The 27,925-nt window shown below is 42.1% G+C and overlaps 1 protein-coding gene across 21 annotated transcripts in view; it reads right to left on the bottom strand.

The window, feature by feature from the left end:
- Positions 1–27,925, bottom strand: part of phldb1b (pleckstrin homology-like domain, family B, member 1b) — a 395,372-nt gene that overhangs the window by 199,944 nt on the left and 167,503 nt on the right. For all 21 annotated transcript variants that reach the window (XR_012096380.1, XM_073029929.1, XM_073029941.1 and 18 more), the window contains exons 3-4: positions 24,782–24,905; positions 15,889–16,068 (exon numbers count right to left, since the gene is read on the bottom strand). Coding sequence is in view for 20 of the 21 variants with exons in the window: in XM_073029929.1 (XP_072886030.1) it covers positions 15,889–16,068; positions 24,782–24,905 (304 nt within the window). In the remaining variant the exon portion in view is untranslated. The remainder of the gene's footprint in view (positions 1–15,888; positions 16,069–24,781; positions 24,906–27,925) is intronic.

Here is a 27,925-nt window from a genome sequence, read left to right as displayed (position 1 = left end):
AATCCCGAGCATTTATGCTTGGAAATCCACTCATGGATTCCACATGGTAAGATTATTTTACTTTGTTCAACATTTTGGGGTGCCATGGTAGCTTAGGGGTTAGTGAGATGCTATTACAGCTCGGGGCGTCAGAGTTCAAAGTTCAATCCCAACATCCTCTGTAAGCAAAATTGTGTGTTCCTTCCCGTGTGTGGGTGTTCTGACTTTCTCCTACAGTCTAAAGACGTACTGGTTAGTATGTTATTGGTTATTGTAAATTGTCCTGTGATTCGGCTAGGGTGAAATTAGTGGGTTGCTGGGTGGCGTGATTCGAAGAGCCATTAGGGCCTGTTCTGCGCTGTATCTCTAAATCAATTTTAAATGGTTAAAGATGCTTTGTGTTTTTAGTTGATTTTATTACATTGAGAGATACCGCTTAAACCACTTTTGGTTTCAGGACAGCCACTGTTGATATACCATCAGTGGAAAGAATGTGGTTCAAATTTTACTTCACAGGATGGGTCTAGTTGTCCAGTGCAGTACTGAGCGAGTGTTATATTGTTGGATGTGTCATTATTTGGATGAGCCGTCAATCCAGGACCCCAGCTGTCCTCCAAACTGGATGTAAAGAAGTAATTCCTACAGACAACAGGGGATTCACACCAATGTCCTGGCCAATATTTATCCCTCACTATGTTAAAAAAAGGGATGTCACATAGCTGCTTTTGGCATCTTGCTCTTTATTAACATGGTTCCTACATTACAACAGTGACTCTACTATTTTGGCTGTGATTTGTGACTTTCTGAGGTCAGGAAATGAGTATGTAAATGCAAGTCTTTTTAAAATTTCTATAGAGGTACAATGGAGAGCATTCTGACAGGCTGCATCACTGTCTGGTATGGAGGGGCTACTGCACAGGACCGAAAGAAGCTGCAGAAGGTTGTAAATTTAGTTGGCACCATCTTGGGTACTAGCCTACAAAGTACCCAGGACACCTTTAGGGAGCGGAGTCTCAAAAAGGCAGCGTCCATTATTAAGGACCCCCAGCACCCAGGGCATGCCCTTTTCTCACTGTTACCATCAGGTAGGAGGTACAGAAGCCTGACGGCACACACTCAGCAATTCAGGAACAGCTTCTTACCCTCTGCCATCCCATTTCTAAATGGACATTGAACCCTTGGACAATACCCCACTTTCTTATATATATAATTTCTGTTTTCTGCATGATTTTTAATCTATGCAATATACATATACTGTAATTGATTTATTTATTTATTATTATTATTATTTTGTTTTTTTCTTCTATATTATGTATTGCATTGAACTACTGCTGCTAAGTTAAAAATTTCATGACACATGCCAGTGATAATAAACCTGATTCTGATTCTGAATTTTAGAAAGAAAAGAATTCCTATAGTCCATCAGAACGTATGTCTCTGAAAGAAGCCAATTTTTATATCATAATGGAGCTGCCATTTTTGTCTCTCCCATCCCACAACCTGGAGGCACTTTTCTGGAACTGCATTATGGATCTTGTGCTTACAAAGCTTAACACTACTTCCTGCAGCCTTGTAGAGATAATTGGTCTGGAAGCAGTGACCCGAAGCTTTCAGAAGACTGAGGTTTGCTTCAGCTGTTTCCAGGCCCCGATGAAAAAAAAGACATGCTCCCTATGCTCCTGCACCCTCAGGAATAGAGACGCCTTTGCAATCTCTCAGTTACCAAAGTCTCCATCTCTGATTCTTATCCCTGGCACACTGAGATAACAGGGCAATAATAACACAAAAGCCACATCCCAATCTAGCAGCACTTTTCCTCCACTATCAGATTTCTGAACGGTCCATGAACCTCACCAGCCCTCTCAAGCACTTTATTTATTTATTTTGCTTTTTTCTTGTAACCTATAGTATTTTTTTATGGCTTGCATTGTGCTACTGCCACAAAAAACAACACATTTCATAACATATGTCAGTAATAACAAACTTGATTCTGATGCAAATCTATCAGAAAGGCTTTTGCAGACAATCCCTACAAACTGCTGGACCTTCAAGAAAGTATGACGGACAGAAACAGAATTCAGATAAGCATAAGAATTCAAAAGGCATGAACAACAATTTCTCCTTCTGGTAATCTTTCCTCCCACTTCCCTCTTCTTCTATTCTTCACTCTGTCCACTTATCTCTTCTCGACTGCCTATCACCTCCCCCTGGTGTCCCTCCTTCTTCCCTTTCTCCCATTGTCCACTCTCCTCTCCTATCAGGTTCCTTCTTCTCCACCCTCCTGCCTTCACCTATCACCTTCTGGCTATCCCTCATCCACTCCCCCACCCCACCATCTTTTTATTCTGGCATCTTCCCCTCTTCCTTCTCGGTTCTGAAAAGGGCCTCAGCCCAAAATGTTGAGTGTTTATTCATTTCCTTAGATGTTACCTGACCTGCTGAGTTCATCCAGCATTTTCTGTGTGCTGCTCTGGATTTCCAGCATCTGCATAATCTTTTGTGCTTATGATTTAGATAAGTATGTACATATCACTGGCCCCAGAAACTCAAAATGCCATTGCCTTCATAAATAAGTCAAAAAGACAAGCAAAGTAAGTAGAACCTAGTTCCTAAGTTTCATAAGCCTTTATTTCCTTCCTATCTGGTGATTCCCGCAGCTTTCAGTAGCCACACAACGGTTCGTCCTCAGAAAATCCACTCCTCATGCATTGGCTGGTCATTGACTTTCTGTCATCAACTACTAGAAAACAAACAATCGCTGGAGGAACTCAGTAGGTTGAACAGTATCCGTGGGAGGAAAGGAAAAGGCAGGACGATAGCACAGTGGCTAGTGTAATGCTTTGCAGTGCCAGCGACCTAGGGTTAATTCTGCCGCTGTCTGTAAGGCGTTTGTACGTTCTCCCTGTGACCAAGTGGGCTTCCTCTAGGTGCTCCTGTTTCTGCCCCCATTCCAAAGACACATGGGTTAACGTTAGTGAGTCGTGGGCAAGTTACGTTGGCACCGGAAGCGTGGCAAGCGTTGCAGGCTGTCCCAGCGCATCCTCAGACAGTGTTGGTTGTTGACGCAAATGACACATTTCATTGTATGTTTTGAGGTTTCAACGCAAAAGTTCAAAGTAATTTTATTATCAAAGTACATATATGTCGCCATATATGACCCTGAGGTTCATTTTCTTGCCGATATACTCTATAAATCTATAATAGAATAAAATGCAACAAATAAAACTAATCTTTATCTTCCTCATCTTTGGTGCCGAAACCTTGCAGGTCCTAATGATAGGTTTTGACCCAAAGCCACAGATGCTGTTTGACCCATTCAGTTCTTCGGTCAAATTGTTTATTGGTCGAGATTCCAGCATCTGCAATCTCTTGTTTCTCCAGATTTCACTCATTCCCCTGTATATTGCTGATATTCCTTTCTTACTCAATTACTTGAGACAATCTTGCTAACAGTTAATAGTTCATGCCAGTGCTAAAGGTCTACATAAGCTTGACTTCATCCCAACCTATTAGCACATCCCACTTTTCCTCCTGTACGAAGCAAACTGTTAAATCTGCCAGTGCTCATCGCCCCAACTGTTCCAAGCATTATGATCCCAAGCACTAAGTGTTTTACAACCAATCTGATGTATTCTTGAATCATATGCACTGGTGTAATATAGGGAAACATGACAGCAAGTTCCCTCAGACAGCGTAGTGGTGATGACCTGGTTACTGTTTCTAAGGGTTTGGTTATTATTGGATAAACATTGGCCCAGAATCCAGTCAGAAAATCTGGTGTTCTTTGAAGCATGCTGTGGGACAGTTTAGTGTTACGAGGAACAGTCCAGGCGAAACTGTGTAACACACATGAATACATAATTAGAGAATCTGTAAGTACTTACAATGCAAGATCAAACAGCTGGTGGGGAAACAAAAGGGCAGATTGCCTAATAATGCCAGATGTGCAGAAAAGACCCTCTGGATATTTGATTTAACTGGCCTATCACTCAGGCTTTTGTTTTACAGGGTAGGTTACTGCGTAAATACAGCTGGAGTAGTGATAACCCAATCCATCAGGAATCTGTAGACGGCAAGGTACGAGGCATCCTCTCACCTCTTTCTAACATTTGATAGAATCGGTGAGTGATAAAGCTCAGATAGAGGCCACTTCATCCACTGTGCCTGTGCAGAGTCAGAGTCACACAGTACACAAAAATGGGCCTGTCAGTCCATCAACTCCATGCTGACATTTTCACCCATTCACACTCAGCCTGTTTGCTCACACAGCGACTGTTCCTTCTTAAGTATAGTGATAGTGATTCCATCAAGCACTCCGACAGCAAGTTCCAGACAATAACCACTTTCTGAGTAAAAAGCTGTCACCTCAAATACCCTTTAAACACTTTCCACTCACCTTAAACCTATACCCCCTTTTTTTTTGACATGCCTCTCCTGGGAAATACATTCTGATTGCCTCTCATAATTTAATATTACTCTATCAGGGAAAGCAAGCCCACACTATCCACAAAATTCTTTGATCCTGGTGAATCGTCAGTGCAACCGCATTCTTCCTCTAATGTACCAGCCAAAATGGCACACAGTATTTCTAATGTTGTCTGACCAGGATTTTGTAAAGCTGAAACACAACACCCCAATTTTTATATCCAATGTCCTGATTTCTGAAGATAAGCATGTCAGATGTCTTCTCCACCACCCTGTCTATGGTACCACTACTTTGAGGGAAGACTAGACTTGAACTGCAAGATCCCTCTGAATTCAACATCCGTTAGCACTCTACCATTTACTATATATGTTCTACTCCTATTTGACTTCTTAAAATGCAAGCAGAAGATTCCTTCTTCTCCAGCCCTTAACTTTTTCCACCCACCTGGCTTCACCTATCACCCTCCAGCTAGCCTCCTTCCTCTCCCACCCAACACCTTTTTGATATGGCATCTTCCCTCTTCCTTCTCAGTCCTAAAGAGGATCTTGGCTTGAAACGTCGACTGCTTATTCCTTTCCATAGATGCTGCCTGACTCGCTGAGTTCCTCCAGCATTCTGTGTGTGTTGCTCCAGCTTTCCAGCATCTGAAGAATTTCTCATGTTTATCAAAATGCATCAGCTCACATTTCAGGTTAAATTCCACCTGCCAATGCTCTGTCCAATTTTCCATCTGATCTCCATCCTGCTGTGGCCTTAGACAATGTCCCTCACTACCCACAACCGCACAACTTAAGTGACATCCACAAATTCAATAATCATCTCTGCAAAGATTATGAGAAAAGGCAGGAAAATGGGGTTGAGATGGAAAATAAATCAGCTATGATGGATTGACAGAGCTGACTTGATGGGCCGAATGGCCTAATTCTGCTCCTGTGCCTTATGGTCTTATAAATATATATCTCCAAGTCTAATTAGTGATATATCATAGAGTAAGCCTTTCTGGCCTTCTGAGCCATGCCTCCCCAGCAGCTCCTGACAAACCTGACTAACTCTAACCTAATCATGGGACAATTTACAATGATCTCGGTCACATACTGTATCTGCCCAGTGTCGCTTATATTAATTACAGGCATCTCAATGTCCATAACCAGAGGAGATGGAATAGAGTAGGGCTAGGTTTCTCTGTAAGGAGTTTGTACGTTCTCCCTGAGTTCACGTGGGTTTCCTCCAGGTGCTCCGGTTTCCTCCGATAGATGTTTGGGTTAGTAGGTTAGTTGGTCACATGGATGTAATTGGGCGGCACGGCATGGGTTCATTATGTTGGAACGACTTGTTACCATGCTGTATCTCCAATAAAATACATGAAATAAATATTTCCAACCTGTAAATATAATGTGATACATAACTGTCCAAACTCTGTTCAATTGGTAATGGAATGGGAACGAAAGAGCTGCCCTTGGTGATGCTTCGAAAAGCAGGAGCATTGGCAAGCAGCAGATCCTGACCCTATAGGTGGCAAAGTATTCACTGAAAAGGGAGCTATTCAAGACCCGGAAATCAGAGCACTTCAGCCAAATGCACAAACAGGAACAGTCGTGATGAGTTGATAATATGAACAAACCAGGTTGCCTTTGTACTACAGCACATTCAGCAAGCTCTAATGAGTAAGAGTGCAGAATCAGACAGTGCTAAGTGACAGGGTCAGTGGGAGATGCTGCAGGTTGAGGCAACATGATGAGGGAGAGTGCAGGGAGAGCAAGTGTAGAGAAAGACATTCAAAAGCGACACAGTGGGACCTAATGGAGTGATATAGATAAGGAGGGGACAGTGGAGCAGGATTACACAGAGGGAACTCCATAGAAGTGAGACTACATTGATTAAAATGTGAGTCATTGATGACATGTGTCAGGACTCCACGATTGTGAATTACATTTATTGAATGTCCCTGGTCCTCAGTTAATGGAAAAAGCTGCATTTTGGTGATGGCTCATGATACCATCCCATCCTCACTGAACAGTAAGGAGGAGCAAAGCTGAAGCCCAATGGTGCAAATCATTGGTTGTTTGTAACAGGCAAACTGCAAAGAAAAGCTCCCTATCTAAGGTGCATAAAGCTTTTCCTGTGACTCTTGTTTCTGAGCCAGTTACACAAAGGGTGTGATTCAAAGACTGCTTGTCTAATTTGGGAGCTGGAATAGACCATCTGTTTCAGATCAGGAACACTTCTGTTCTCTGAAAAGAGATTTATGAGAAATTTTTATGGAAAGAAGAATAGAAATTTCATTTTATTGTACTCTTCATAGTCTTCAGGATATCAAAGGTTACAGGGTGAAGGCAGGTGAATGAGGTCGAGAGGGATAATACATCAGCCATGATGTCTTATAAGACATAGGGGCAGAATTAGGCCATTTGGCCCATCGAGTCTGCTCCACCATTTCATCATGGCTGATCTATTTTTCCTTTCAGCCCCAATCTCTATCCTTCCCCCCCTACCCTGTATCCCTTCATGCCCTGACCAATCAAGAATATATCAACCTCTGCCTTAAAAATACATACAGACTTGGCCTCCACAGCTGCCTGTGGCAATGAATTCCACAGATTCACCACTCTCTGGCTAAAGAGAGTGCCTTATGGTCTTATGGTTTCAAGATTGGGTAGATAGGAAGAACCTATTTTCCTTGGGAAGGTGTCTAAAACAAAATGGATAGATATAAGGCAATAGGTAAAAGGTTGTAGGGATATACTATAAGGGGGAACACATACAAAATGCTGGTGGAACGCAGCAGGCCAGGTAGGGAGAAGCACTGTCAACGTTTCAGGCCGAGACCCTTCGTCAGGACTAACTGAAAGGAAAGATAGTAAGAGATTTGAAAGTAGGAGGGGGAGGGGGAAATGCGAAATGATAGGAGAAGACCGGAGGGGGTGGGGTGAAGCTGAGAGCCGGAAAGGTGATTGGCGAAAGTGATACAGAGCTGGAGAAGGGAAAGGATCATGGGACGGGAGAAAGAAAGGGGGAGGGGAGCACCAGAGAGAGATGGAGAACAGGCAGAGTGATGGGCAGAAAGAGAGAAAAAAAAGGAGGGGGAGAAAACTAAATATATCAGGGATGGGATAAGAAGGGGAGAAGGGGCATTAACGGAAGTTAGAGAAGTCAATGTTCATGCCATCAGGTTGGAGGCTACCCAGCCAGTATACGAGGTGTTGTTCCTCCAACCTGAGTGTGGCTTCATCTTGATATGGATAGACATATCAGAATGGAAGTGTAAGGGCAGGTGTAGCACTTGCTCCGCTTGCAAGGATAAGTGCCAGGAGGGAGATCGCCTACCACCCCACCAGCCTCTAGGTCCAACATGTAATTCGCTGAACACCTACGCTCTGTCCGCCAGAGAAAACAGGATCTCCCAGTGGCCACACATTTTAATTCCACGTCCCATTCCCACCGATCTCCCTCCTGGCACTTATCCTTGGGAGCGGAACAAGTGCTACACCTGCCCTTACACTTCCTCCCTCCCCACCATTCAGGGCCCCAGACAGTCCTTCCAGGTGAGACGACACTTCACCTGTGAGTTGGCTGGTGTGGTATACTGCGTCCGGTGCTCCCGGTGTGGCCTTTTATATATTGGTGAGACCCGATGCAGACTGGGAGACCGTTTCGCTGAACACCTACGCTCTGTCCGCCAGAGAAAGCAGGATCTCCCAGTGGCCACACATTTTAATTCCACGTCCCATTCCCATTCTGATATGTCTATCCATGGCCTCCTCTACTGTCAAGATGAAGCCACGCTCAGGTTGGAGGAACAACACCTCATATACCGGCTGGGTAGCCTCCAACCTGATGGCATGAACATTGACTGCTCTAACTTCCGTTAATGCCCCTCCTCCCCTTCTTACCCCATCCCTGATATATTTAGTTTTTTTCTCTCTCTCTGCCCATCATTCTGCCTGTTCTCCATCTCCCTCTGGTGCTCCCCTCCGCCTTTCTTTCTCCCTAGGCCTCCCGTCCCATGATCCTTTCCCTTCTCCAGCTCTGTATCACTTTTGCCAATCACCTTTCCGGCTCTCAGCTTCACCCCACACCCTCCGGTCTTCTCCTATCATTTTGCATTTCCCCCTCCCCCCACTACTTTCAAATCTCTTACTATCTTTCCTTTCGGTTAGTCCTGACAAAGGGTCTTGGCCCGAAACGTCGACAGTGCTTCTCCCTATAGATGCTGCCTGGCCTGCTGTGTTCCACCAGCATTTTGTGTGTGTTGCTTGAATTTCCAGCATCTGCAGATTTCCTCGTGTTTACTATAAGGGGGGATTTTGTTCCTGGTCACCACAGGAAGGGTGTGGTGGCATAGAGAGAATGCTGCAGAGATTTACCAGGACATTGCCTGGAACGGAGTGTTGTTATTATAAGGAGAGATTGGACAGACTGGGTTTAGTTTCACTTGAATGCAGGAAGCTAAGCGATTCATAAAGTTAGGAGAGATATAGGGAGGATAGAGTCTTTTTTTTCCCCAGGGCAGCAGAGTCCAGAACGAGAATGCATAAATTTAAGGTGAGAGGGAAGAGATTTGCAGGAGCTCTGAGGGGTAGGCTTTTCACACAGAGTATGGTGAGTACAGGAAGGAGCTGTCAGAGGAAGTGGTGGAGCCAGACACAATTACAACATCTAAAAGGTATTTGGGCAGCTACTTGGAAAGGAAAGAAGAAGAGGGATACAGACCTAATGCAGGCAAATGGGATTAGCACAGATTCGCATCAAGGTTGGCATGGACGAAGTGGGATAAAGGGCTTGTTTGCATGCACTGTGATCCTACGATGAGTATGGATACAATTTGATAGTCAGCATGAACATGGTGATCCTAAAGGTCTGTTTCAGGGTCTGTATGTGACTCTGGAGCGGAAATTGAACTCGCAACTTCCTGTCTTGAAGGTGACAGTGCTCCCCACTGAGCCATGAAAATGAAAATGCTGAAGGTATTTAAAACTGGATTCAAAATATAGACAGACCAGTTGCACTGTTATCTGAAATGCTTTGCCATTATAAGACATAGCATCTCTCTTTCTCTGAGGGATCTCATGAGCTCTCACTATGAAAGTATTCCACTTCTTGTTAAATATTCATATCTCACGATGATCATTAATGTAGACTCTGAAGATAATCTCTGTCTTTTTAACTGAAAACCATATTTTATTTGTCCAGACTTCAATTGGCAAAGAGCTTTATACAAACTCCAGATGCTCTAAAGCTGTGGAATCTCTACCCTATCTCACTCAGGCTTGTTTTCCCACTTCATACTGACTTCCAAATCATTCTTTGGATCTCATATTTGGTTCTTCACTTTGTCTCGCTCAGCTCTTCCCTAGATTACTGGTTCTGAGTCCTCCATTTTCCCATCTTTCAACCTTTCGCCTCTAGTCTTGAGACTTTCAATATTGTCCCCACCAATTTAAAAGTTCACATTTAAAACTGGCACGCATTTACATCTGCCACAGAGTGATAACAGTTATCAGTCTGTGATAACATCAGTCTCAGAGCCACAATTACAATCTCTAAAGTATAGAGTACCCTTTTTCTTTCGATGCCTGTCTCTTGCTCTTTGTTTTTCTAGCACAGCCAGACACGGTCCAAATCCAAACAATTCACTAGTATAAAGCTTTACTTGTGACAGTCCTGTTTGAGCTTGTCACATTAAGGGTGTGGTCTGTCTGTAATGAACTGGAAGGCATTGAAAAAGAAACAAAGGAATATTTACCGAATTACTGATAAACTCACTGCCTTCATTCAATTTCTGAAGTATCATTCTTTAATATTCCTTCCTATTGACCATTCATTTTTATCCTTTTGTTGTAGAGGTGGACGTTGTCGGTTGGAAAGCAATTTAAGCCGTATCACCAGTTACCCTTGAGAAGGTGGTGGGGAGCTACTTTCTTGAACTGCTCGATACTTCTGGTGAAGGTGCTTCCACTGTGCTGATGGGGAGGTTTTAAACCCAATGAAGATATATTTCCAAGTCAAAATGGTGGGTCACTTTGAAGGGAACTTGAAGGTCCTGGTGTTCCCATGCATCTGCTGCCTTTGTCCTTGAGGTTACAGGTTTTGGAGATACTGTTGAAGAGCCTTGGTATATCTCATAGACAGAACAAAGCAAAAGATCTTTTATGCTGTACTCCATTTCAGAAAGATATTTTGCTCCTGTTCCCCTCCCTTTCTCCACTCAAACTGAAAAAAAAGTGTGCGAAACCTGCTGTTTTCTATAAATGTGCTCCCTACCTTCTAATTTTACGCAGCCTCTGGTGTGAATAATGTTGACTGTGACACCATAAGACACACGAGTGGAATTAGGCCATTCAGCCCATTGCGTCTTCTCTGCCATTCGGTCATGACTGATTTGTTATCCCTCTAAGCCTTATTCTCCTGCATTCTTCCCGTAATCTTTGATGCCTTTACTAAGCAAGAGCTTATCAAGGCACACAGGCCTATATGGAGTGGACACAAATTTGCTTCTTAAATCATCAAATTCATCCCCGACATTCAAAACTGGACAAGACTTTGCTGTTGACCGAGTCAGCCTTGATTAGGTTCTGCTGTTCAATCTGCTGGAGGTTATGATTGTGGGTCCCTTCACCATCTGTAGCAAACTCAGAAACTCTGTATCAGGCACCTGCTCCATGGTGTCAGTCCTGCACGTTAGGCAAGCAGGCAACAGCTTACATTGAAGTGGAAGATATTAAAATGGATCATTTTTAGAATTTGAGGTAAGAGCAATAAAATGAAAACAGGAGGAATTTTGTTTTCAGAGCAGTGAAGCTCGGATTAAAAGAATTAAGCATTCCTCCTGGTCCAATTAACTACAGTATATGGCAAGTTAATCCCTTCTATCATATTGCTTGAGAGAATAAACTCAATATGATCACACTAAGGACCAATTAACACATAAATTACCTAGAATAATAACATTTAAGAAATAGTGTAGTAAACAGGGAACTAATATGCCTGAGAAAATCTGATGTTATCAGAAAGATTTAGAAAATGTTTCCTCTCATTACTATTGTACAAGGTGTTGGTGAGGCTACATTTGGAGTACTATAGATAGTTTTGGTCCCCTTATGCAAAAAAACAGGATAGCCCGGAACTGGAGCCTGTGATGAGAGGGTTGTATTAGGTGGCTAAAGAAACTGGATCTATATTCTTATCTTAATGAAACATAAGGTCCTAAGGGAAGCATGGCACGATAGATGTTGAGATGTTTTCACGAGATGGAGCAGCTCAAGCAAGAATACATGGTTACAAAGATAAGGGGTTGTCATTTCAAACTGAAGTGCGTGGGAATTTCTTCTCACCAAGAGTAATGAATGCTTGGAATTCTCAGCCTTGGATAACTGCAAAATTGTGATCATTCCGCTCCAGAGCACTGATCACTAAATCCAAAAATCACCAAACCAGTGCAGATCTGGGGAAGCTCCGCATTGTCAGTAGTGTAGACTTCCCTTTGAGACCCTATCCCCAAAGATGAAGGAAAAATATCCTAATGTACTGTTCAAAGAATTGCACTGGAGATTATAATGGTGACTGTATTTACTACATTACAATAGTTTAAGCAAACAGAAGTATTCTATTGGCTGTTCAGAGCTTGAGGACATCCTAAGGATTTGGACGGCTGACATAGACGGAAGTCCTTTGTTTTTATTTTCCTTCTTTCAAATCAGAAATGGGGAAACTTAGGATAGGGGGCATAGCTCTGAATAGAAGGACATCCCTTTTGAACAGAGATGAGGAGGAACTTCTTTAACCAGATGGTGGTGAATCTTTGGAATTCGTGCCACAGACGGCTGTGGAGACCAAGTCATTAGGTATAATTAAAGTGGAGGTTAATAGGTTCTTGGCTAATAAGGGTGTCACAAGTTATGGGGAGAAGACAGGAGAAAAGGATTGAGAGGTATAATAAATCATTCATGATGGAATGGTGGAAAAGACTCGATGGGCTGAATGGCCCAATTATGCTCCTATGTCTTATGGCTTTATAGTCTTGTTACTCCTCATTCTTATTCCTGCTCTAGGCCAAATTATTTTTAAAAAACTTTTCATTAAATTTCACAGATATAATTGTATCACTAACTGTCAAGACTTCCTCGAAGGCTTCTCCCAAATTCACAATCTCCACCCCAGAGAAGGACAGAAAGGAAATAGATATATCGTCACCTCTAAATTCCCTTCCTTGGTCACTTAAGATACTTGCTTTCATTAAGTGGAGCTTAGAATATAATAGCAGAGATGTTATGGTAAAATAAATGAAATTTGGTTTAGGCCATAGATGAAATATTGTGCACAGTTCTGGTCACCACGCTATAGGGAAGGATGTGAAGTACAGAAATGGGTGCAGAGGACATTCACCAGGAAGTTGTATGGGTAGATCATTTCAGTTATGAAGAGAGACCGAACAAGTTGAAATAAAAAATAAAAACTGCTGGAAATACTCAGCAGGTCCGGCAAAAATTTGCAGGAAAAGAAATAAACTAATGTCTTAAGTCAAAGAACTTTTGCCACAACTGGAAAATATATCAAGTAAAGATAATTTTGTCACAGAGAAGGTGGTAGGAGGGATGGATAGGACAAAGGAAATGTTTGTGATAGGGTGAGACCCAGAACAATGCGTTAGTAGAGTAGTTAGAGGCTGATTATACTTCTTCCTCCATGTTCTAGATTGCTAAGAGCAGGCCTGTGGACCATGCCTAGCAATCTAGCTGTAGGAATAGAGAAAGCCATAATGGACAGTTCAGATGGAAACAGCAAATGTGAGTTGACTCAAGTTGGAGAATTCAGTATTGAGTCTGGAAGGCTGCAATATACCTAGAAAGAAAATGAGGTGCTGTTTCACAAGCTTGTGTTGAGCAAGTCGAGAGGGTAAAGCCTAAGGGCTAAGTCCAGACTCCATGAGTCCAGAGTAGAAACCTCTGGTTGAAGACTGAGGTCGGTGAGTCTGAAGGTAGAGGCCCGAAGGTTGAGACTGCGAATCCAGGCCAGGGACTGGAGGCTTGAGGCCTAATGTCTGCAAATCTGAGATTCTGGGGCCGACTGGAGACCCGGAATTGGCCTGGGTTGGGGTTGAAGGCATGTCTCTGTGTGTGAGGGTGGAAAAAGGGCTTGTTCTGCTGTTGTTGTCGTTGCTGCTTGTTTTGTTCTGCTGAATGTTGCCGGCATGCTTTGTTGGTGCTAAACCAAATAAGACATTTCAATATATGTTTCTATGTACAGTACATGTGATAAATAAATCTGAATCTGTCCATAGATTTATAAGAAGGTGATTTAAAATGATAGACAACAAGATGAGAATTATGCATTAATCTGAAAAGGTGGAAGGACATCTCCTGCAATTACAGGAGAGAGTGTCATAGGACAGACAGTGATAGGAGCAAGATGGTGCCAACGACCAACGTGACCAACGGCAATGTCCTGCAGACAGTTCACAAAACTACTTCTCCTTCTTCTTTTTAATATACTTCCACTACTAATCTGTGGCAATTGGAGCTTGTCATTTACATTTTGCTAATGTGTTTTTGGGCCGACTGAGCAATGTGCCGCTTTCGATGTCTCTGAGAGAATTCAGCATGGTTGAAAGCAAGGCTGAGAACGGAGTGTGAGGCCTAGTAGCAGAGTGCAAGCCCATAATCGGTTCCATTTCTTGCCAATCTTGCTGATCGCACCGATTAACGTGTTGAGCAAGGTTGAAATAAACGAGGAGGAGAGTGAAAGGCGTCGGCGTCTGCCTGCGTTTGACCAGTCTGTCTCCCTCTCGCTCACCGCTGCTGGAGGAAGGTGTAGGAGTCTTGGGTCTTGGGCAAGGTCTGATTTGCACAGTTTGTTGATCGGACTCTGCAGTTCACTTTATATGTGTTTCTGGTTACTCCCGTTTTATTGCTATTTTGTGTGATTTTGATCGGGGGGGACCGGCTCTGTAGCCTGCAGTCAACGAATAGCACAGCACTAAATTGAACTGAACTGAATTAAATTGAACATTCCCAGACTGTTTCATGGATTCTATGGTTTGAAGTTTAATATTTGGTGTGCTATTCATTCATTTTTTTGCCATTTGTGCGAATTTTTTTCTTTTTTTTCCGTGTTGGGTGTTCGGTATTTGTTTTGAACAGGTTCCATAGTGTTTCTTTGTTTCGTGGCTGTCTGTGCAAAGACGAATCTCAGGGTTGTATACTGCATACACACTTTGATAATAAATGTTCTTTGAATCTTTTGACTACTGGGAACCAAACATCTGACAAGTGAGTCGTAAAGGAACAGTTCCTTCAAAATGCTGAAAGGGGAAGAGAGGCAAACATAGTTTTAGTGGTGGAAACCCTGTTGCTGTTTGTAGAAGGAGACTGGTTGAGTGAAGGTGAGGACCCTGGAGGATTTAGCTAAGAGCAGAGCTGTGGGAAATGCATGAACCATGGTCAAGGGCTCACTATGGTAGAGGGGAATCTATGGTTCAGGAAAAGGAAGACATTTCAGAGACATCAGTGCAGAAAATATTATCATCAGAACAAATGGGGTGGATAGCGGCTATCGTAACACTTTACAGCGGCAGCTCTAAGATTGGGATTTAATTTCTGCTGCAGTCAGTGAGGAGTTTGTACGTTCTCCTTCTGACTGTGTCCCTGTTTCGTTCTCCCTGTTTCCTCCGTGTGCTCCGGTTTCCTCTCACGTTCCAAATATATACAGGGTAGGGTTAGAGTTAGTAAGTTGTGGATATGCTATGTTGGCACTGGAAGCTTGGCAACACCTGCGGGTTGTCCTCTAATGCACGTCCTTGACATAAATGTGCATTTCACTGTATGTTTTTATGTACATATGAAAAATAAAGATAATCTTTATTTTTAAAAATTCAGTGGAGATTGAGGAACTAGGACTAAGGGTTTCAGAGGCAATTTGAGGAAGAACTTTCTCATTCAGAGGGTTGTTTGTCCAGAATTCACTGCCTAAAGGGATGATGGAGGCAAGTACTTCCACAGCACTTCGAGAGCACTTGAAATGCCATGACATATTGTGGAAGGCTATAGAATGAGTCCTGTGAATTGGGATCAGTATAGATATTTGATACTCAGCACAGATAGGGTGAGCCAATTGGCCTGTCCTACACTGCGAAACTCTACAACTAAATGCCCATTCCAACTTGGAATCATGTCATTGATCCCTCATCAGACTTAGACCTGATGTTGGAGCTCCCTAACACTATGTCACAGTGAATATATTTGTAAGTATACATCAATGCTTTTAGAATGTGGCTCAATGCTGCCTTCTGATCACAAAATGAGATGGAAATAGATGTTTAGATTGCCAGAAACACTCACATCCCAAGACTGGATGGAAAAAAAAAGATTTTCTTGCAATAAGAAGTTGGGATGTCTTCTGCCTGGCAAACACACCTCACCTTATAAATGCAAGTTTCATATCATATTTAAATGCACTGGAATTTTATTTTTTTGATCATTTTCTCTTACCTTGGGTTAGGCGCGTGGGCTGTTTCACCTGAACTCCATCGATTGCGCACAGATTCCCGTATGGGTACAGTGTTATAACTCCATTTTGGTTTTCAATATAGCAATGCTGAGCTGCGATACCCGGACCTTGAATGCTGACGTCCTGTGAGGGATTATCCGAGCTGCCAAACGTGGTCTTCCCTGTGAGGCAAGATTGAGAAGAATGTCAGGAGACTCACTCTTCATTTATACGTACCAGATGATAACGGAGGCAAAGGCCACTGTAAAACAAGAAAGCCTTGGTGCTCCAAATCCTCTCCGCTCTCCACCACCCACTCCCATATTCCTGCTCCCCAACAGAGAGAAACATTTGGAGATGAAAGAGACTGGAACTTGGAACAAAAGATTAACCGCTGGAGGTTCTCAGCAGGTCAGGCAGCAGCTGAGAAAGGAAATAGACAGTTGACATTTTCAGTCAAGATCCTTCATCTGGCAGACAGAGTCATTTGCTTTGATATGGTCTGTCCAACCAGGCAGTAAGTTTAAATGGACTGCTTCACCATGGGGAGCATGTGCACTGGGGGCTGACACTCTCCTTACTGAATACTAGAGGTAGGAACCTTGTCACTTGGCCACAACCAGGACGAGGGAACTGAATCCAAATATACCATCCTCTGTACTGTCACAGGGTATGTACAGCACAGAAAATGGCCCTCCGGCCTACTATCATGTTGAAGATCCCATTAAAGATCAAAGACTAAAGACTTTGTGGGGAAAGGCCACAGTCTGGAGTGTTGCAGCCACTGGACACTGAGGGGCTGGGTTCTGTGCGTTTATTGTTGAAAGCTGAAACGATCCTCAATGATCCACTGTATTGATCTGATGGCACAATAAAGAGATGTGCTCTGATTGTAAGATAGGATCAGATAAGGTTGGCTTTATTTGCCACGTGTACATCGCATATAGTGCAAAATGTCGACTGTGTCAATGACCAACACGGTCCAGGGGTGTGCTGGGGCAATCTGCAAGTGTAGCCACCTTCCGGCATCCACGTAGCATGCCCACAACGTGCTAACCCTAACCTTATGTCTTTAGAATGTGTGAGGAACTGGGAGCTTCAGGAGGAAACTCATACAATCACAGGGAGAACGTACTAATTCCTTACAGACAGTGGTGGGAGGTGATCCTCGATCACGCATCCCTGGTGTTGTAAAGCATTGCACTAACTGCAATCTACCAAACCACCCCAAAACAAACATACGTTATGTACCCTTTGTGTATATTTTACGAATAATGTATATTTTTGAATTAAACTATGTTACAGAGAAAATTAGCTAACAGTACAGGACACTGACTCCACCTATCCTGACTCCATGCACAGAGAGTGCACAGAGAGTCATTAAATTCATTACAAAATTCATCAGAAGTACATTAGGTAAGTAAGTTCAATTTGGTCCATAAAAAAAAACAGAACACACTTCCTACTGTACAGTGGCTCTGGTGAGATACATTTAAGACATTTTATATATATATATATTGATCTGACTGCTTCATAAGAACACATGACAGAATCAATTTTTAGAATAGCCTACAGTTAAAAGAAGATTGACTTGACAGGAATATAATTAGTTACAATTTGCCATTGGGCTTTAAGAAATTAACAGTTTACATCTGGTTAACATATTACATTAAAAACAAAAAAAAAAATTGTGAAGTTTAAAAAAATAGTTTCATGTGAATATATAAAAATAAACCAGTGGATCCTTGCCTGAACCTATTTCTGGGTAACAACAGTGGTTATTCTCACTACTTCTTATAAATATAGATGTGGTAAGGTGCACTTTCCCGTAAATGCATCTTATTTTGTGTGGGGAGAGTAGTGAGGAGATCAAATAAGCTACTTATAGTGTTTTATTAGTTTGTTTGAAGCATTTATAGCATAGTTTCATTTTGCGTGACACCTTTAAAATTTCAAGCATTTTTTAGCCACTGAGGTACCTTTGAATAAATCTATCAACATCGTGATATGTGGGACAAATTGATGGCAATGTGAGGAGAATAAATGGGCTTAGTTTAAAAGGGTACTTGATGGTTGTCATGAACTTGATGGGCTGAAGGGCCTATTTCCATGCCGTACAACTCTATGACACTATGGAAATTGAATTGGTTCATAGCAAGATTCCACATACAACAATGCCATAAAAAAAAAACAGAGAATCTGTTTTCATACTTTGACTCAGGAAATAACATTGCCCATGGTACCAGGGATAACATCCCCTGCATGTCTTCACAGTAATGAACAAGGATTTTGTTTACATCTGACTGAGAATGCTTTGGGTCTCATCTCCAAAATAAAATCTGGGATTGACAGCCTCATCTCCAAAAAAAAAGAGATCTGGAATTTGGGATCTGGTGCAAGGGGGAACCTAGAAGGAGATAAGGTGATGGGGGGAGGTGGGGGAGGCAAACAAGAGCCTCAGAGAGTAGTAAGGTGTGTCTGATGAAGATTTTGATTGATACGAGAAAGGTTAATGCCATGTTCATGGGGAAGGGATCTGTTGGGAGAGGGGTGCTGAAGGGCAAAAGATGGAAGTGGGATTTAACATGCAGTGAACGCCTAATCTAATGGCACCTCCCAAGGCAACTTGGTCTAATTTCCTCCCCAGTGACCCAAAAGGAGTAGGGGTAATTTGATGTGCAGCTGACATGGAAAGTGATATTGACACTGAGAAGTACTTAGTTACATTTCTGGAGTGACTCGAAACTATCTAAACTGAGACATAATTGCATTTCATTCCATGGGAAGTACGCTTCCAATGGTTTAACAATAAAATATAAACAGCACTAGACAAGCCAAAGATTTTATATGTTAAGTTCTGGAATTCTTTCCATCCACCTCTTCTTCTTTTAAGATGTTCCTTAAATCTTTGGAATGAACTAGTCACCCTGACCTTGATGGGTATGCGCCAATTTTGTTTGATAGCTTTCTCCTGAAGCAAACCGACCCTGAAGGTTCTATATAAATGTGCACTGTTGTTATCCTTAAATCTTAGTCTTTCTTGCTCATTGACACTGTAGTGGCAACAAAGGTCAACAAGAAAATCTCAACAGGACTTGATATAATCTTCAAGCCTGTGGCATTTCCGACATTGGCTCATAAGCTAAATGAGCTGCAAAGCCTTGTCATGAACTATTTTGGGCATCAATTCCATCCAGGCCAAGGCTCACTTTACAGTTGGATGAGTTCCCTCCCAACTCTGCTTGTAACACGGTGCAAGGAGCACACATGCCTCCGTGACCTGGTTTATGATGGAAGGCAACAGCTTCACGCAGTCACCTCCCCTTCACACAGCAGCTGTGCCAACAGTTAGCTGGGTCATAACTGTCTTCATCAAAAATCATGAGCAAAATTACAACTAGTCATGAGAACATTTCATCTTCCATATTTTGCTGTGTTTTACATTGGAACTCATTTCAAGTGGAGTGAATTTAAAGAATTAAACTACCAAAAAGCTTGTTTGAAGCCACAAGCTGATGTAATATATTTCAAGGAACTGACACACGCAGAGTGCACGCACGTACCTAAACACATAAACACAACTACACATCTATGCACCAATAGCTGCAGATACATATACACTGCATACTAGCCTACAGACACAGACACATAAGTGGGCAAACTGATATGCAAAGCACAGGCACACCAATGAAATGTGCACATAAAGATATAAAGATTAGCCTGATTTGTCACATGTACATCAAAACATCCAACGAAATGTGTTATTTGTGTCAAATCAAATCAGGGAAGATATGCTGCGGCAGTTCACAAGTGTCACATCCAGTGGCAACATAGCATGTTCACAACTTACTCACCCTAATGCTAACTGTACATCTTTGAAATAGGGAAGGAAACTGGAGCCCCTGGAGGAAACCCATGGATTCATGGGGAGAACGTACAAACTCCTTATAGACAGAGGTGCGAATTGAACCCCGATTACTGATCAATCGCAGGACTCTGCAGAGAGTGGTGCGGACAGCCCAGCACATCTGTAGTTGTGAACTTCCCATGATTCAGGACATTTACAAGGACACATGTGTAAAAAGGGCCCGTAGGATCATTGGGGACCAGAGTCACACCAACTACAATCTATTCCAGCTGCTACCATCCGGGAAACGGTACCACAGCATAAAAGCCAGGACCAACAGGCTCTGGGACAGGTTCTTCCACCAGGCCAACAGACTGATTAACTCATGTTATTTTGAGTGTATTTCTATGTTACACTGACTGTTCTATTTATTATAAATTATTATAAATTACTATGATTACACATTGCACATTTAGATGGAGACATAATGTAAAGATTTTTACTCCTCATGTATGTGAAGGATGTAAGAAATAAAGTCAATTCAATTCAATTCTTATATACATAGATTGATTTTATGTCCATAGACTGACACTAGGCATAGGAGTGTCTGTACATAAGGTGAGTGACAGGAAATAATAAAGTAGTATTAAGGAGGGTTAATGGGTGGAGTTGTTCATCAGTCTTACTGCTTGAGGAAAGTATCTGCTTTTGAGTCTGTTGGTCCTGGTGTGGATGCTACCGTACGTAGCCCCCTCCCTGATGGAACATAGAAGGGGGCAGGGAGAGGAAAGGAAAGGAAAGAGTAAACAGAGTATGGGCAAAGAGAGGGAGAGGTAGGGGACAAGAACGAGAGAATGCTAGAATCAGATTCAGACTTATTGCTCTCTTAGATTATGTGAAATGTGTTGTTTTTCAGCAGCAGTACAGTGCAAAGACATTAAATTACTATAAATTATAAAATAAATAAATAGTACAAGGAAAGAAGTAATGAGTTCATGGGTTCAATGTCCATTCAGAAATCTGATGGCAAACGGGAAGAAGCTGTTCCTGAATTGCTGAATGTGTGTCTTCAGACTCCTGTACCTCCTCCCTGATGGTAGTTTAGAGAAAAGGGGAAGAAGAGACAATGAGAAAGAGGAGAGAGAATATGAGAGAGGGTAGAAGTACAGACAGAAAGAAAGAAATGGGCAGATGAAAGAGAACGAGAAAGAAGGTATGAAAACCTCCCAGAGTTCTAAAGCTAAATCTGAGTGGAGCAGTCATCATTGCAATGTGGGAAATGTGGCAGCCAATTTGCGCTCAGCAAGGTTCCACAAAGCAATGTGATAATCTGCCATTAAGTGTTGATTAGAGAGAATAATTTGCCATGAAAACAGGAAACACTCTTTGTGGCAGTGCCGTGGTATCTTCAGCATCACCTGAGAGAGCAGTCAGGACCTCATTTCAAAGGCATGACTGTGAACCCACTGAACCACAGGACTGAGGAAAATCATCGAGCAAATAAGGTGACAAGGTCGGGCAGCCAGTGAGGCCTTCTAGCCAAACTCGGCGGGATTTTTAGCAGCCTACCATGAAAAGTAAAATGTAGAAAATGAGAAACTTCAGGAATCAGCTGCTAACTTCCACAGGCAGCAAGAAAAAGAACTCCAGTCCAAAGCACAACATGGAAAAAAAATTCAAAAAGGCACTTACCTCAAATCTTTATATGCAAGGGGGAGAAAATGAACCAGATTACAATTTAGTAGTTGTGATGCAGCTTTGAAAATGTTCCTCATTTAGTTGATAAAGTGCTACTCAACTGAAACAAGTGACTTCTGCACTGAGCACATTCAGTGGCTTGATTGGTCTACTGTGCAGAGATTGGGCCTGAATGCTGTGTGCAGGCAGCCTGTTATCTCTCTCTGCACAGCCATTCCGGGGAAATTTAATTTGATGTTTAATCCCCAGTTCCAGCACTGATCCATTTCCTTGGGAGCAAAGGCAGGCTTCAAGAATGGAGAATGGGATGTCCAGCAATATGCCTACAATACTTTCCAAAACTCAGTTTAAAAATTCCCAAAGTTATGTTCTCAACAGAACTTGTCAGTACAGTTGAGCTTTTGTTTCGAATATTACTTTTCCAGCAAAATTGACAAACAAATCATTCTAACACCTTTTATGGATGTGATATTTCAGTTTATTTGAAGATCTGTTGGAAGTGATACATAATTATTGGTTTCTTTACTTCATTTTATTTGACATGGAAGATTTAGAGGATTTTCTCATTTGTCTTTCCTCTTTACAATTAATATCTGAACTTCCAAAGAATTTTAAAGGTGATTGGAAAATACTGGCAGAGTTTGAAACGCAGTAATTACCAGTGGGGTCAAAAAGCGTCAGAAATAGGCAGCAGAATCTGCTAGTGTTAAATATTAACATTTCAGATGGCAAAACTTTGGCACAGTAAGACTGCACAGATATCATCACAACAGGTATGGCCTTGGGATAAGGGTTGGCCATTTAAGACTGAGGTGATGAGGAATTACTTCTCTCTGGGTGCTGGGAATTCTCTAGCTCAGAGGATTATAAAAACTGCATTATTAAGTATCTTCAAGACAGCAGCAGATTTATTCTTTGATGAGGGTGGAATCATGGGCTTGGGGAGGAAAATGGATGAATTCTAAGATCAAAATGGACAAGACCTTCTTGAATGGCAGCCTAGGCTCCAGGGCTGCCTGATCTTGCTCTGTTTTTTTTGGTCTTTTGTCCTTCCAAGCTGCTTTGAGAAGCATATTGTATATCTCAATCCTTAATATTACCAGGTACAATCCAGGAATATTATCATGTGCTATATATTCACACCAGGGTTCTCAAGGTGTTGAAGGAGAGGTGTTCAGTTTGTGAAACAAAATACCACTTTCTGTGCTAACAGACACAGAAAATAACATTGAGCACAGTTTTTTTAATACTCATGTCATCAGGCAACCCTCTTAACCCTTCCATTGCTTCAGGTGGATGACCAGGTAAAACCTAGGCTTAAAATTTTGATCTGGAGTCTGAGAAGAGGGGACCAAGCTGGAAGGCTGTAGTGAGAGCTTTGTAGATCATACAGACAAAATGGCAGAAGGTTTGCAAGTGAGGATGGAGCATAAGGAGACACGCAAGCCAGAGGAACATGATCAGAGACACAGAAGAAATGCCGCAATGGAATCAGCTGACACGAAAATTGGAAGAAAAAGGATGACATTTATAAAGCTCTTTCAGAACTACAGGATGTTCCAAAGGGCTGCACAGCCAACAAATTAATTTTGGAGTTTGTACATTGCAGTCACAAAGCCAATTTGAACACATATACTCAAACAGCAACATGGCAATGATCAAATAATCTGTTGTCAGAAACAGCAATGAAGGGCATATATTGGCCTGGTCACCAGGGAGAACTTCATCAGCCATTTTACAAAATGTGTGATGGGATCTATTCACTGAAATGAAAGAGCAGAAGAAGTCCTCAGAATGGATGTCTGGGAGTGATGGCCTACATTTTGGCACTCAGCATAATCCCAAAAAAATGTAAAATTACAGGAAATGAAAATGAAAGAATGCAGAAACTAGAATATGAAATAACATTAGAACACCAGGCCAGGCAGCACCTGTTGGGAGAAAAACATTTAATGCTTCTGGCCCAAGGCTCATCGGTAGAATTGATAAGTGAGTTGAGTTTTCAGTAAGAGGGATGGTTGTGGGTAGATGGGTAGATGGGAAAATCTCTGGCAGGATGAGCCCAGATGGGTTAATGACTGCTTTGTCTATGTAACGTGTTGATAATGGTGAGGTTGTGAGATGTGCCCAGTTGACCAGACAACATGAGTAGAATAAGGAAAATGGGGGCAAATTATAATTGGCAGAAATGGCCATTTCTGATAGAGATGCAAAGAAAAGAAGTTGCTTAAAGTTAGTGAATTAGATATTGGTGCTGGAAGGCTCCTACAAGATTCCATTATGCAACTTGTATTTCCCTCCATTCCCCTTTCAGCATTTCAAAGAGATCAATTCCCTTTGCGGCCCTTTTCTCTGCTCTTCTGTTCTTACCAATCACTCCTCAGCTTAAAGCACTTTACAATGTAACTGAAAGAGATACAACATCCATCCTTTCACTGTAGGTCTTCCAACCATCCAGGCACAAAACAGCTCTTGCTGGGAAGGAGTTAAAAAGGACATGCACGGCCACTTTTTCACACAGAGGTGGTCAGTACATGGAACAAACTGTCAGAGGAGATAGCTGAGGGAGCTATAATCGCATAATTTGAGAAAAACAGGTAGCTATGTGGAGGGCAAGGCTTGGGGGGATATGAAGTAAACACATGAAATTGGGACTAGCTGTGTGGGTATGTGGTCAACATTGACTCACTGAATCAAAGAGCCTCTATTGCTGAAGCAGTGGTCAACTTGAACTTCTTCCAATCTGGTGTATTGCACCACAATGTGGTCTCCTCTACACAGTTCTCACTCCATTTCCACCCTATCTGTGGGTATCTAGACCTGTTAGAAGAAGGCCCAACACAAGCCCGAAGAACAAAGTCTTATCTTCCAGACTCAATGCTGAAGTCTTCAACTTTAAACAACTGGCTCTTTCTTTCTATCTATATCAGAAATGCCCATTTCTGTCTCAGATCATTTTGGCTCAGTTTTCCTTATTCTGTGTATTAGTAATGCCTTGCCAATTACAACATACTACACAGATAAACCAGTTTCATGTGAGTGCTGCTGTATCCATTAGTCCATTTGGTCTTGCCCTATCTGAGATATTTCCTTTGTTCTATCCATTCCTCTCTCTACTGAAAATTAAATTGCTTTTTTTTTCTCTTTTCCGGTTCTGACAGGGTCCTGAACTGAAACATTAATGAGAAAGAGGAGAGAGGAGAGAGGGGGAACTCAACTGCTGCTGGTAATCAGAACAACAAGAACATTGGAAATGCCAAAAATCAGGCAGCATCTGCGTGGAGAGAAACTGGGTTAATGTTAATGACTATTTAGCCAATGTCCCAAAGGCATCCCCGGCAATCTCTCACCTTCTTCAAGTGGAAGCAATGTGATGGCGACGCTTAGACGACCACTCCCGAGGCTGACCAGGTGCGGCTTGTCCGTCTGTACTCTCAGCCCCTTCCCTGTGTCAATCAGGTCCAGAGGTGTATTCTGGAAGTGAAAGGAAAAGGCCAACACATGTTTACCAAATAGTTAAGGATAATAGCAGCTGCAATAAGCCACCCACCCTCATACCATCCCCCTCCTATGCGTCACATCATCAATGGATCATCACAACTCCACTCAGCTCTACAGTGAGAAGCAGTAATGCAGTACAGACACATTCCTCACAGCATTGGTATATCTACACGAGATGCTGCTTCAAGGAGACAACATCCGTCATCAGAGATCCCCGCTATCTGGGCAATGCCAACCTCTCACTGCTACCATCAGGCAGGAGGTACAGCAGCTGATGCCCCACACTACCAGGTTCAGGAATAGCTATTCCCCTTCAACTATTCGGTCCTTGAACAAACTAGCACAGCCCTAATCACTACAGTGTAGCAACACTTTGATCACTTTGCACTAAAATGGACTTTTTTGTTGTGTCCTCTTGTACAAATTGTGTATGAATTATGTTAAATTTATGTTTTTTTCTGAATGCAACCTATCTGATGCTCTGTGCTGCGATGTTGCTGCAAGTTTTTCAGTGCATGTGTGAATGCATGTACTGGAGCACATGACAATAAATTTGACTGACTTTGAAAAAATCCTTTCAATTTTTGTCTTGAACATATTCAACAACTGAACACCCTCAGTATTCTGATTCGGAGAATTCCAAAGACACACAACCCTCAAAATGAAGACATTTCACCTTATCCGAGTCCTGGATGGCAGATCCCTTGAGGCTCTCTGCCTGAAGGTCTCCTGCTGGGGAAACAGCCTCTCAGCGTCCCACAAGAATCTGATGCATTTCAACAATTTCATTCTGCTAAACCACACAAAATATGTTTTTTTCCCCTGCTCAGTAACACAGACCTTTTAATAAACAATGGACACGAAATGTTTAAAGTAGTGAGCTCGCATATGGATAGGATGTTTGTCTTGGCTCGGTTGACTTAAAATTTGCACAGTGGGACAGCAAACATTACAACATTTTTCTGGATCTCAGATGTAACCCAGAATTATCAAAGCATGAACAACACGACATGTCATGGTATATCCTCCATGACATATCCTCCCCTCATTCTCCTCAATAACCCTACATACCAGCTGAATTCATTTTTTCTGCATAAGCTGCACTCTGTTGCCCAGCCTTCAGGAAAGACCCTCACTTGCTTCCTCTCCCAAGTACACACAGCAAACCTATATCACAACTCCATTTTCAACTTTAAGCATTCTGCCCAATGCTAAGTGGAATGGCTTGCCAAATTGCTTCAGAAGTAAATGTTGGTGAACCTGTAGAATTCATTGCTACAGACAGCTGTGGAGGACAAGTCATTGGATATATTTAAAGAAGGGTTGATAGGTACTTAATTAATAAGGGTGTCAAAGTTTATGAAGAGAAGGCAAGAGAATGGGGTTGAGATGGAAAGTAAATTAGCCATGATGAAATGGCAGACCGGACTCGATGGGCCAAATGGCTTAATTCTGTTCCTGTTACAGTATTGTCTCACTGTTACCTTCAGGAAGGAGGTATAGAAATGTGAAGGCACACACTCAGTGATTCAGAAACAATTTCTTCCCCTCTGCTATTCAGTTTCTGAATGAACATTGAACCCATGAACACTACCTCACTACTTTTTATTTCAGTTTTTTTGCACTGCTTATTTTAACTTAACTATTTAAGACACACACACACACACACACACTTAATGTAACTCAGTATTTTTTTCTCTATTTATCATGTATTGCATTGTACTGCTGCCATAAAGTTAATAAATTTCACCACATGTGCCGATGATTTTAATCTGATTCTGATTCTGCCTTGTAGTCTTATGGACTACACAAGTGCTGGACCTGTTTCTGGGTGAGATTCAGGCTAAGTTTCAATTACTACTAAGAATCTGACAGATTTTCTTCCCCCTGCGCTACATCACCCCTTTATGGAGATCCCACATATTGAGTGGGGAGGCCAGTGTAACATTGTGATCCACAGGACATCATCATTGCATATGCACATTCACTATTTCATAACAAATCTCTGCTTCTACCTTTGAAATATCCACTGGTTTATCTCCCATCTCCTCAGCACCACTTATACATAAACACTCATTCGTGCCTTTATTAACCATCCCACCTCACACCCAGGCATTTCAGCTCTGCTCACATTGTCCCAATTCAACTCACTCATTACCCTGCCGCTGCTGACTGATTGGTTCCTACTCCTCTTCTCCACCCATTTGAGAATTCTTTTAGTTTACATGTATTCATAGACATTCCCGTCTCTGCCACCTCTTCCTTGCCTAAATTGCTATCTTTCTAAGACTCTCCATTCCTTATACATAGTTGGTCCATCCACAGTGGTGATTAAGAGCTGCCACTACTTCATTTCAACACTGGCATGTGACTACCAACTAAACCTCCAGTAGAAGCAAGTCCAAACCAGAGTTTGATTTATTTTGGATTATGCCACCATCATTTAATGCCAACAGTCTTAAAGGAGAAAGATATTAACTCATTTGTATAGTGCCTTTCACAACCTAAGGACATTCCATGTACTTTACAGACAATATTCTGATACAGGATTCCACCGTAAGTGATAAATAGAATATGATTATGGCTTCAGCTGTAAATGAATTATCCTGCATTCATTCAGATTGTCCAAGAGCAGAGGGTCAATAACCTTAAATTCCTTGTCATTATCACATAAGAGGATCTGACCTGGGACCAGCATATAAATGCTATCACAAAGAAGGCATGGTAGAGTCTCTACTTACTTTGAGGTTTGTCACTTAAAACTTTGACAACCTTCTAAAGATGTAGAGTGGAGAGTATATTGACTGGTTGCATCATGGCCTGGTATGAAAACACCAATGCCCTTGAACAGAAAAGTCTACAGAAAATGGTGGATATGGCCCAGTCTTTCACAGGTAAACCTCTCCCCACAATTGAACACATTTACTTTTACAAGGATCTCTGCCACAAGAAAGCAGCGTCCATCATCAAGGACTCTCATCATCCAGGCCATG

The sequence above is a fragment of the Hemitrygon akajei genome, chromosome 26 (genome assembly GCF_048418815.1).
Source record: "Hemitrygon akajei chromosome 26, sHemAka1.3, whole genome shotgun sequence".
In the NCBI taxonomy this organism is placed as follows: domain Eukaryota; kingdom Metazoa; phylum Chordata; class Chondrichthyes; order Myliobatiformes; family Dasyatidae; genus Hemitrygon; species Hemitrygon akajei.
This window is presented reverse-complemented; position numbering and strand designations above follow the sequence as displayed.